The 12,528-nt window shown below is 38.9% G+C and overlaps 1 protein-coding gene across 13 annotated transcripts in view; it reads right to left on the minus strand.

The window, feature by feature from the left end:
• Positions 1–12,528, minus strand: part of WDFY3 (WD repeat and FYVE domain containing 3) — a 192,727-nt gene that overhangs the window by 117,301 nt on the left and 62,898 nt on the right. For 7 of the 13 annotated variants that reach the window (XR_003255114.1, XM_026075320.1, XM_026075319.1 and 4 more), the window contains exons 4-6: positions 11,299–11,476; positions 6,334–6,444; positions 373–482 (exon numbers count right to left, since the gene is read on the minus strand). Coding sequence is in view for 12 of the 13 variants with exons in the window: in XM_026075320.1 (XP_025931105.1) it covers positions 373–482; positions 6,334–6,444; positions 11,299–11,476 (399 nt within the window). In the remaining variant the exon portion in view is untranslated. Of the gene's footprint in view, positions 1–372; positions 483–6,333; positions 6,445–11,298; positions 11,477–12,528 lie in introns of those variants that run through there. The other 6 variants (XM_026075323.1, XM_026075322.1, XM_026075328.1 and 3 more) reach the window with 4 other exon arrangements.

Raw genomic sequence — 12,528 nt, forward strand, 5'->3', positions numbered from 1 at the left:
TGGCTTCACTTCATGGCAACATGCTCTCCATGAATGGGGAGCTCAAGGAAAAAGATGAAGTGATTTAAGTGCCATACATGATAGGYACCTGTGGGACACTAAGCAGCATGCAAGAGAAGCCCTTGGGGAACAATAAAAATTGCCTGCCCGATGCAAAGGAACATTCTGAATTGAAGTGTCATAAGAATGATTTGCAACTTAAACCACAGGGAGTTATAGCAGAAGTTTTGAGGAAGTATAATAAAAAAAAGGGTCTTAACAGAAATGAAAAAGGAGTTACAACATCTTCTAGTGTGTGTTCACACAATTCATTATTTTGGTTCTTTTGTCTCTCCCCGCAACTTCTTTTTTAGCCTCTTGAYGAAAACTAACCTGTCCTGATGAAGCTAGTAAATTAATTGTGGTGAGCAGCATCCAACCTCTACTTGCTTCTTCACTTTGATTGACCTCCAGAAACTGGACTATGGCACGACTTGCAGCCTCTGTGGGGGGGGGAAAGAAGCAATAAAAATTAAGTTTGAAAGGTTGCAGTGTGGAATACATGTCTTCTCAACAGTCCAAACACTGAGCATTAATTCAACTCTGCCTCACTACTTGAAAATAGAACCAGGTTCAGGCCTACGCTCTCCAGAAGCACTCTTCAATACCCTTCCACATGCACTTGGCATTAACACTAATGAGGTCACCAAATACACATTTTTAGGTCATGTATCATATTTTAAAACCAGTAGGCATATTGCAACAACATGCAGCAACCTTTATTTAAATATTTCAGCTTTATCAAACATGGCGCACCATTTTTCAGATGCAGGAAGTCACCACCACTTACTGGTTTCAGTGGGGAAAATCTAATACTTAATTYATGGAAAAAAAACAATGCACTGAAGGGAAGGAGAGGCGCAGAAAGATAAAAGGAATAAAAAGCAGGAACAGAAAGTAAAATTAAGAGAAAGATCAACAAGTACCACATCCCCATTCTACATTTTTTAAAAGATGAAAAAGCAAGCAAATCACGACTAAATGTTATGATCAAGTGACTGCTTCTGGAATCAGATGCTACTCCTTATCAGTCAGAGACAAATATAAGCATTTAACCAAGAAAACAAGTTATCAGCCCCAATAACAATGTGAAATCCTAATTGCTATCTAAAAGCACACATAGGTTCAGAATTCTATAATGCCAGTCATGACAGCTGCCCATTAGCTTAAAACCATTTTTCATTAATAACTGCAAATCAATCATGTTCAATACATTTAGGCTAAGCTGAGACAGAAAAGTGCATGATACTGCTAAAAAGAGGAATTACAGTGGAATTCAAAGAGGAGGAATAACTCAACAAGTGAAGAAGAATCCAATTTTAATCTTGTCTTGCCTGCTTCACCTGCTGTCAGATTCCCCAATATACACCTGTGGATGAGTCTGCTCTAAGGTAATACATTATATATGGCAGCATATTTATCAAACTTCTAACATTAACTTCAGTTAAAGGAGAATCTTTTGGAGAATCAAATTTGAAAGCTTATAGAGTAGATGATCCTAAAAAACTTCTACAATTGGTTGTTTTACATTCAGAACAAAGTTTTCACAAAAGAGACAATCATCATGATGAGCCAACTCCATCAATCGCTACATGTACTGGTGAATCAACATAACAAAAGACTATGGTATGAAGAAACATTTTTATTAACAGGAGCATAATCAGAAGGTCGAGGGAAATGATTAGCCCCCTTTACTCAGCACTTATTAGACCACATCTGGAATACTGCGTTCAATTTGGTCCCCCCAAATACAAGAAAGACGTCAAAAAACAGGAGTTCAGCAGAGGGCCACAAAGCTGGTCAGAGGCTGGAACAGGAGCCCTGCAAGGAGAGGCTGAGGGGCYGGGGCTTGTTCAACCTGGAGAAGGTCAGCTTTGTGGGCCCCTCACAGCAGCCCCCCAGTACCTACGAGGAGGCTTTCGAGAAGTGGAAGCCAGGCTCTTCGCAGCAGCATGTTAACGGGAGCACCAGAGACAACAGACATAAATTGAAGCAGGAGAGGTTCAGACTGGCTGTAAGGAAACACTATTTCCCCATGAGAATGGCCCAGAGAGGCTCTGCAGTCTTTGTTCTTGGAGATTTTTGAGAGCTGACTGGACGAAGCCTTGAGCCACCTGATCTGATCTTATGGCTGGCCCTGCTGGAAGCAGGAGGTTGGAGTAGAAGCCTTCCAAAGTCCCTTCCAACCTGAATTATTCTATGATTGTTATGTTTGTGGAAGAGAGTTTATCCAATGTCTTATTCAGGGAGAATTAAGACCATCCATACTGTTTCACCCCTTTCACATTGGTGGAAAAAGTATGTTTCCCTAAAGCTGAGAAACTCTCTTATATTCATGTTCCTAGCTGAAATACACAAAAAGACAGAGATTAAATGTATTAATTGACTGGGTATGAGCAGTTAACAAGAGCCTAGCTTAGAAAATACAATGGACATGCCAGAGCCAAGGTTCTTATATTTCAGTTGTATCTAAAATGCCAGAATTCACGCTAAAAGCYATTTCTCTAAATTCTCAGTTAGTGTCAAGCATGTCTAAAGCACATGCTACTCCTCCAGGGCCAACGCCCTGCCAGGCCAGATTAGGTGCAATTTAGTAGACCCCTTCTTTTTCCACTGAACATATACAGAGCCAGGAAATTAGTGCCTGACTGTAAGCATGCAAAATGGTGCCAAATAAGGTATGGAGAGCCTCCCTAGGGCACGTTTTTGAAAAGCACTTGTGCAACGTGGGTTCTTTTAGTCATTTTTTAAAGTGAGACTCAGAGGTTAAGTATGTACTTCTGAAAATGTTATCAGGCTGCTGGCATCATAAATGGCATAGCAGTTGAACACTATAAATAGCAGTTTCAAAACTGTCAGTCTTAATTAAACATTAGCTAAAACACAGACAGAATTTTAAGTGCAGGAAGAAATTCTCTTGTCATCTGCTCTGAGCAAATTTGATAGCACTATAGTTCAAAATTCATTTCTATCATCAGTACCAGCCTTATTTTAATTTCTTGTACTTTTTCCCTTGTGCTCAAGTAATCTTGCAGGTGTAACGTATTTGTTGCACCCCACCAAGATGTGCTTACCCCTTAAACCTCTGCAGAAAAAAATCACATAATCTAGGTTTTGGACAAGACAACTAGTAGAGATGGCAAAGGAGCAAAAAGAAAAACCTATAAAATATGTATGTACATGTCTTGATAATTATGCAAATGTATGCATAAGTATGACCATCATTATGTGGTTACACAGTTAATACAGTAGCTAGATTTTTCAACACGAATTCCATATATAAGGGATAGAAGCTCRATGGATTAGAACAATGGAAGAAATTTCATACATGAGAGATGAAACATGCTTCGTGTCCCGGACTTCAGAAATGCAGCAGATGGAAAGCAACGGGTAAGACCCATTCAGATTATTAGCAAACAGCAGCACAGCATTTCAAGGCAAAGCTGATGCCTACAGCAACAGCAGTAAGGACAAATTCAGCACATGAAGCTTTTTGCTGGATGTTCTAGCACAGAAAACAACATATATTCTCATTATACTTTTATATAGTGTATTGTTATACGAAGTGGAATAAGTGTGTAAGATAAGTAGAAGAAAAACATGAGTGCATACCAAAAAGCTACCAGGGTGGGGGAGCGAAAGAGGGGGGAAAAGAGTGTCAAACTCATGGACACCTTCTCTGAAGACTCCTCCAAGCAGCRTCCCCTACCTCACATGGGGAATGCTTGCAAACAAAGTCAGGTGCCCAGAAAGAGTTAGAGGATATGAATAGTTTCAACTGCTTTGCTAGTAAGAGAGAAATATCAACCTAAACTGAGATGACAAAGTCTTCCTTGAGACCGAATCCTGGACAGTGCAGTGCTGTCACCACAGACAGGAGATACAAAGCAGCTGATGCCTCTGCAGCATCCAAYGTGGCAAAAACAGAGGGCTGCTCATCAAACGATAGATAAACAACTCAACGGGGCCTGCATTTAGCCTCACTAACAACAGCTGATAAAAGAAATTGCTTTCTAGGATCTCTTGGCAAGAACAGTGCTGAGCCACAATATTGCACTACCCTTGCCTTGGGTAAGGTCTCATCAATGGTATCAAAGATTACTTAAAGGTTAACAGGAAAAAGTAACAAGACATAGCCGTGGTTGATCAGGACGGACTCCTGTTCACTACCCAATAGGACACTGCTTCATCTTTGGAGCAATTTCAATAAATGAAACATTCAAAACGGAATTGCTTTGTAAAGCAAAGCGCCCACAGGACAGGAAAAAATTATAATGAAAAACCACAGACACATAGTCAGAGAATGATAGATCATTTTTAATCTCCTCTCTCCTCAGTAAGAGGACAAGTTACCTAACATGCCAGCAGAGACAGAAAGCATCCCCTAAGTCCACTTGGTTTGTGTCCCCAGTCTTTCAAGAAGAAATGGATGCTAGATATATTATCAAAAAACTTGAGACTACATTATGGGAATGGCCTGAAAAGCCACTTATTTGGAGAGGTTAAGAACATTTCTTGAACTACTATCCACAATTATCCAAAGTGCAAGTTACACTTGAACAGAAAAACAACAACAAAAAAAACACTTTAACTCTTGCATATCTAAAAGCAGCATAAAATTAGTTCTGCTGATGCGTGACAGAGCTTAACCACAGTGAAAACAAAAAATAAAAACACAGTATGAAGATCAATGGGATTTTAAAATGAACAAAAATACAGACATTGTCAGATGCAGAATATAAATCAAAAGCACTGACATGGTTTTCTGCAATGGTTAGACATTATGAAGATAAACGTTTATCAGTTTGGTCTCCCAAAGTGGTTTTAAACTGAGATAACAATATCTGTTCAAGAAATGCCTAAGGAGGTTAAATGCATCTTCACGGGAGAAACAGTTTTAATAATTCAGTGAAATTAAGAAAAAAAATTTTTTTTCACAAGGTAGAAACAACTGGAAAAGTTATTTCTGGAGGGAAGGAGGGATTAGCTTAATAGTCAAGAGGTACAGTAAGAAAAAAAAATTCAGCATGAATAGTGTGACAAAGTCATTCAGAGAGTGTCAAAAATATGGAATGAAACGTGGACTGAAATCAATGAAGTGAGACAAAACAGAACTGCACAGGTTTCACAGATTGTCCCCGCAACTATTAATCCATATTCTGCYGGGGGAAATATCTCAAATTCTAGGACTTTTCCCTCCTTAACGACACCATTCTGAACCTCTCTGCTATAAGCAGGTGCTTTGTGTATCCTGATATGTTAAATTATGGGAGCTGTCACTATGTCATTTGGTGTGCTTGAGACACAGGCAATACAGAACTTACAAACTAGTATTAGTAAATGTGGAATAACTACTGCAGGGTACCAAAATCACAATTTGCATACCCTCACCTGCTCAAACGTGAGCAGCTATCAGAGCAAAGGAGAAATATATATGCTTGCCCTGTTTCTTCTTTCTGTTTGCTAGTATCTGCTATTGGCCACAGCCAGGAACACAATACTGGACTACATGATTCTTGGTTTGATCCAGGGAGGACACCTTAAGTACTTATCTTTCAAGTCTGCAAGGTGAAACTATTCAGTAGTTTGGATTGCTCACGTTCRAGGGACACATACTCACGGAAATGACAAACTGAGAGGGGTYCCAGGCTTGTTCAGCTCAGGGCATCCGTGCCACGGACAGATTCCCTCACGCCTACCTGAGTATCGGCCAATCCAGCACCCACAACTTGCAGGACGCCACCACCTACAATGCCTGGACCTGGCACGCCAGCCTTGCCATCTAGACTGGAGGGACCATTTGCACTGCCCGTACCTGCAGTTGGCTTATTTCTGCAGCAGGTCCAAATTATGACAACACGCCAAACACACTAAAACATGCTATTCAAAGATTTACAACGCACCTACTTTGATCTGCAGCAGCGACAATCACAGAGGAACCGACTGCATCCAAAGTATGTCTTTTGTAAGATTCATAAAATAAAAGTGTTGCCTCCCCCTCAGTGTTAGCAGCCAAAGAAGCCATTAGTAGCCAAATTTATTCTACCAAGATTTCCACAGTCCCTGCACATTTAAGCAGTTTATCTTTTTCAGCCCTCAGCCAAAAGCACTTACAAAAGAAATGTTCATTTCAAAACTGAGACTATGCCAGGACCGGAYGCGTTTGAACACATTTTGGCATAGTACTACCAAGTTCTTTTGATCACTTCAGACATGAAATTGGATTTATTTGCTAAATATTTAGTAGCGAAAAACCTCAGAATACAGAGACAGCTATCTTAACTGCAGCCCCACCATTTTCCAAAACAGACCAGGTACTCTCCAAGGCAAGGGAAACCACGTGCAAATCCTCATAGATAGGGCTATGCTGTGGTCTGCAAAGTATCACTCTCACACAGGAAAAACCTAAAAATACAAGATAATCTCATTCAGTTTCAGCTTCTTCATTTCTGTTACTCCAAGGGTACATTCGTATAAAAGAAACAATACCATTGAAACAGTCGTTGAACACAACGCTATGAGTGCAATATTAAGTGACTATTGAAGATAGGAGGCTGGCACAGTTACTACTGAATCATGAAATACTGTTCTGAGAAAACTACTACAGTTTGCCAAGAATAACTGAGATGTGTCATAGCTACTAGCATAAATATTCAAAAGCCTGATGAAAAAAGTTGCACTGTGCTCCATTAAAAGGCAGAGGAAAAAAAAACAACCTCAGGTAACATGTATCGTACCACAYTCCCAAATGTAAAACACTGCCAATGCGTTTAACTCTTTACAGATAGAATGTAAATGCTTATAAGATTTTTTTTCCTCTTGTTAGCTATTTAAASTTGATTGTTGATAACATTTGTAGGAAAAGCTTATCTCTAAAAGGAAGCTCAACAGTTTGATTGCTTCACATCATCAAGGATTTGCATTTGGACATTATCAGAAATATTTCCAGCATACAGATACTACTGAGATTCTTCACTTTTAAAAATATATTAAGAGATGTAATTGCTTATTAATAGGCTATTAGGGTAGGCAGTATCATTTTTCACGGTATGCAAAAGAAACGCAAGTTTAAGCAAAACAAGAGAGTTCAGTCCATATATACAATATTACATCTCTAAAAGCTTAGAGACTCCAAACTTCCTGTGGATATCTGAATAAGAAATAGTGGGTTTTAGTTTGTGTGTGGTTTTGTTGTTTTTTTTTTTTTCCCCCAACTCTACTGAAATGATTATTAACCATCTCAAAAGCTGTCTGTTCTTCCACTGATTATTAGCTATCACAGGGTATGGAAGTCAGCCACATAAGCAACATGAGGTTTTAAGTTCATTAGGAATGAACTTAAATTGTGGACTCACACTCAGTTAATCCAAAATGATCACATTCCAAATATGAAATGATGCTTCAGAGGTTGAATTATCTGAAGGAACTATGTACTGAAAATCCTTGAAGAACAGCCAGGTACACTAGTTTGCCTGAAACAATAGCCATTGTAGCCTATTTGGGAAGGACCCTTATCTGCCCTAAAGCACCTAAAAAATTTCTCCCTTGGAATCTAACAGCATCTTTAGTCAATACTAGTAGATCATGTCTTCCCCCAAATATGACATTAATTAAGAATAGCACGACAAGTCTAATATCGGGTAACACAAAATTTCATGGTATGAGTGTAGCAAAGGTATTACAAGAGCTTCCCAGGCCTCCCCAAAATGAGGAGCTGATTCTCTTCCTTACTACATAAAAGACCAAATTAATCTAAAGCATGCAATGTTCATATGTTACTGAAATTCATATGCTGTGGTAGTTTACACACAGTGAGGTTGGGTTTAGACAAGCATTAGGTATCCCCAGCTAACACCCTTGTATTTAGCAAATCAATGTAATGGCTTCTAAGACACAAAAGACACAACACATTGTTATTCAGAATGTACTAAGAATTAAAATAAAACAGGATTTGCATGTGGTTAATGTAATTAGGCAAAGGGCATAAATTTGGATTAGATGTAACAGGAACCCATTCTCCAGATTGAATGAGCTCCAGAGGTTCATCCAGCAGCTCTGTGGTTAATTCAGTTTTTCACATGGTATTGTAAATCAAAAGAAAACAAGAACAGTATTAATTCACACATAGCTGTGAAATCTGCAAGGTAATCTACCATTTAGTTTTTCTTAGTATTTTCAAAGTGGTATTTTAAGCCAGCATGGTCTCAGAGCAGGCTGTTATTAACGTTTATSAGGAGGAAGGAAAAATTGCTGAGTTTCAGGCGCACATGCAGATTGCCAATGTACATTTAGTTGAATCAGTTTTATTCTTCCTTTATTTGGTTCTTTAAGATGTTCTTTGCACATCAACTTATCTCACATTTCAGTTTCAAGTGAGAAAATGTAATGAATTAAAAACCTTTGAAAAGTAATACCTGATAATACAAGAGGTATTTCTCAGTATATTTTGTCTCTTTTTTTTTTCTTAAATAGCCTAAGTTGAATATTTGATAAACTTTCAGTTCTGTTCTTGCAGGCATGCTTTTCACTAATAGTATGTCTCCACCTCTCCAGAGCATGAAGCAGAAGATACCCAATATGAGTAATTAACCAATTTCCCTGTTGTATGAAAATACTTTCTGTAACAAATTGATAGCGATAAAGGCTGTACTGTTGAGGAGGATAATCGTTCATCTAATAAGAGAAAACCATGAAAATCTATTATGCATTTTCAGTAATTCTGTACTTCAATCCCCCAATAATCACAGTATTTTGAAGTAAACCAAAAAAAAACAAGTTGGTAGGCAAAAGTTACATGACACTAGTGACAGGCAAAGACTAACAGTTTGCTGATATATGTACAGAAGCTGACGCAAGACATAACCCATGTTGTGATGGGAGGTAAAGAAGCTGGAGAGGAGAGGTTTCCCCCCCGACTCCCTGCTCTGCTTCTGAGATTCCACTGAATGTGATCATTATTCACCAAACCATGTATTAAATCTTGATCTACTTTTTAAATTTTGGTTAAGGCCTTTTAGCTGAAAACAGGCAATTCCATACACTGGCATTAAAATGGAAACTAAACAGTTTCTGTAGAAGCATATGAAGAAGCATATGATAAAGTTTAAGAGGAAAGTAATTAAACTTCTGTCACCCCCCTCCCCCCCAGTTTTAGGCCAAGAAAGAGCCAAAAAAAAATCTAAAGTGTGCTAATAGTAAAAATCAATTGGAAAAAGACTTAAATTATCCTTAAATTTTCCTGAGGATGCATCTGGATATAGAGGGCTACTCTAGAGCAGCTTCCCAGAACAGATAAGCTATGTTACATCTCCATTTGAAGGAGTGATTTTTTTTTCTTTTTCTTTAGTAACAGAATTCTATAGATGCTGGAATTCAATCACCACAAAACCTAGTAATTTCACCAAAATCAAAGGCAGAATTAAAATTTTAAATGAACCTAAACTTTGCAAGTTTTGTTTTGTTTTCTTTTTTTTTTTTTGGGGGGGGGGGTAAGTCCTAGGGGAAAAAACAAAGGAAATGGAATTCTTCAATGTCTGCACCTTTAAGAGCATCTGAATCTTTACAATAGGGCTTCTGATGAGCAGAAGCTAATCAAAAAGTCTCACTTAGCTTTAGATTAGTAAGAAAAACTTTAAATTATATTCGACAGATTGCCATATATCTTATTTCAGATTGTTTTCAGTTTAAGCAACATTTACAAGGTACAGATGTTTCCATACACAGTATTTCTGGCATGATGCACCTCTCAGTGTACTCAAAAAAAACTAAGAATTTTTATTTAATCAGTGTATCAAGAAATACGTATCTGTCTCAGAAGAGTTTAACACATAAGACCACAAGGAATGAGTTTTAACAGCTTATTAAATGGTCMATTACTGAGAGCAAAATGCAACTCTGGTTTGGCCAAGAATCACTAAGCAGTTGCAGTGTATGGAGCTATTAGAGCTTCTTATAAAAAGTCTAAAATAGGTTTTATTGTCGCAAGTCTTAGCAATCTTGATAACGGAGGAAACACTACTGCTTTCTTCATAATAAAAATATTGGTATTCATTATATTAAAGCTCATGAAAGCACCAAACTGTTTTTTAAGTCACTGCGGTATGTTTCCCAGGGGAGGAAAGAAAAAACATACAACAACAACAAAAAAATCTACCTCTAATGTTGGAGGGATGAAAACTGGACTATCTTGGAGCAACCAGGCATTTATTACTTAAGTAATAAACAGGTAAAAAAGGCCATTCTCAGCAGAATCCACCTGGCTACCAGGCATCACAGATATTCCCCAGGAAAAAAAGAGCAAATGAACACCTCCTACAACAATCACTGCTGTTGGACGTTCATTTCCTCTAAATACTCAAGAGAAAAGATATTTTGCTCTTATTTATCCACAGAGAACAGGCTTTGTCTACTATATCTGATTAGCCATCTGGAATGCTTTACTGTTATTCACCCTACTTGAAACGGAAAGAAATTGTAATTGGCACAGTTTGCAACTCCTGACTTAACACGTAATAATTTGCACAGTCTTTTCCAGCTCAGTATTTCCTTATTTACCACCAGATCCAAACTGGGAATGTAGCTGAGATCTTAAAAATATATAAGAGACAAAAAATTGATACTATTTGGAAGTGCTACTCCTTCCATGTAACAATACTCTSAGAAGAGAGTCGGAGAAGAAAGCTAACGAAAAACGCTTTCTCAGCTCATTGTCCTCTGTCACGCAACTCCCAGTAAGTGGGCAGGTTTTACCACCTTCAGGGTTCAGAAGAGAACCAATCTCCTCCTGACATTTAATAAACAGAGCAGAAGAGGAGTCTAGTAACTTTTTTCTAGGTTTGGGGTTTTGGTCCTGATGTAAGACTTTTTGCACTTTTGCATCTTCTTACTAGTTTCTGTGCCTGCACTAATGTAAAATGCTCATGTCCCAAAAAACACACATTCCTGAGGGACAAAGTACAACACTGAAGGGTGGTACTTCAGCAGGCACCTCGGCCACATGACAGCAGCTGTCCACACACATGCTCTTTGCCTCCTTGTATTAGTAGGTGATACAGCCTAGCTTAGTCCTCCTTCTCTAACCAGTTGTGAAGTTTCTGTAGCTTCACTGCGTACATAACCTGGGGAGGAAACCACTTGTCTCCCTCTCTCTCTCTCTTATTCTGAAGCAGTGGCACATGACACATCTTTGGTGTGAGGAGTTTAATTTCAGTGCCTGCACAACTGCTGTGGATGGCAACTTGTGGTATTCTTCTGACTGACCTGAAATTTGTGATGCACTTCTTGCAAGGCCCAGACTCACACCCCGTGCAATACCTGTGGACTTATTTGATGCCCTCCGTCGAATCTCCGTCACCATCAATCGTGACACTTGAGTAGTAAACTGCAGGAGGTCAGAAAATTTTTCTGTCATTGTACTTGGAGGAGCATTTCCAAACACCTAGAAACAAGAGAAAAATAGATACATTAAAAAAAAAAATCAGCTAAGGAGCAGCAGAATGAACTACAACCTCCCTCTGTGAAGAAGGGGTTATTTCTACCAGAGTTTTACATTTTTCTTTTCCTGCTGTATTACTCCTCCCCATACTGTTTTTCATGGTGCGTGCTCTAAGATATCTTCACAGTTGAAACTGCCATCATACAGGGAAGATCTGATGAGAGAGGGGAGAATGTGGAAAACAAAAGTTTTCTAGCAAGATGAAAACCCCACAGCACCCCAAAAGACTGAAATTCCACATAATGGGGTAAAGACCATAGTAAAGGCTTCAAGAGGAGTTCTGTTTTTAATTTATCTGGCCAAAAAGTCCCATAGAAGTGAACTGAATCTACAGAACAACGGGTTTAAAATCTTCACTGAGTTCCAGAAAAGACTGGTAAGTAGAACTTTTCTGCTAAGATTTTTTCAATGAAGTGACAATGCCACAAACCCTCACAGGTTCCAGGCATCCCAAAGGCCATTTCTTTCTTGAGAGCCTCCTTAATACAACAGCAGCAGCTATTGAGGTTGTTTTTTGTTTTAATTTTGCTTTCCCCTCTTCCTTGATGTCACTTAAAATTATAAGAGTATTTCCCAAAAACATTGCATTTACACATTGTAAGTTTCTTTTACGGTTATCACAGAATCACAGAATCGCTGAGGTTGGAAGGGACCTCTGGAGATCATCTAGTCCCACTCCCCTGCTCAAGCAGGGTCRCMTAGAGCACATTGCACAGCATTGCGTCCAAGTGTGTTTTGAATATCTCCAGAGAAGGAGACTCCACAACCTCTCTGGGCAACCTGTCCCAGTGCTCTGTCACCCTCACAGTGAAAAAGTATTTCCTCATGTTCAGATGGAAGCGTCTGTGTTTCAGTTTGTGCCCGTTGCCTTGCGTCCTGTTGCTGGGCAGCACTGAAGAGAGTCTGGCTCCATCCTCTTGACACCCTCCCTTCAGATACTTGTACACATTGATAAGATCTCCTCTCAGCCTTCTCTTCTCCAGGCTAAACAGGCC

The sequence above is a fragment of the Apteryx rowi genome, unplaced genomic scaffold, assembly GCF_003343035.1.
Source record: "Apteryx rowi isolate R43461 unplaced genomic scaffold, aptRow1 scaffold_401, whole genome shotgun sequence".
Classification (NCBI taxonomy): domain Eukaryota; kingdom Metazoa; phylum Chordata; class Aves; order Apterygiformes; family Apterygidae; genus Apteryx; species Apteryx rowi.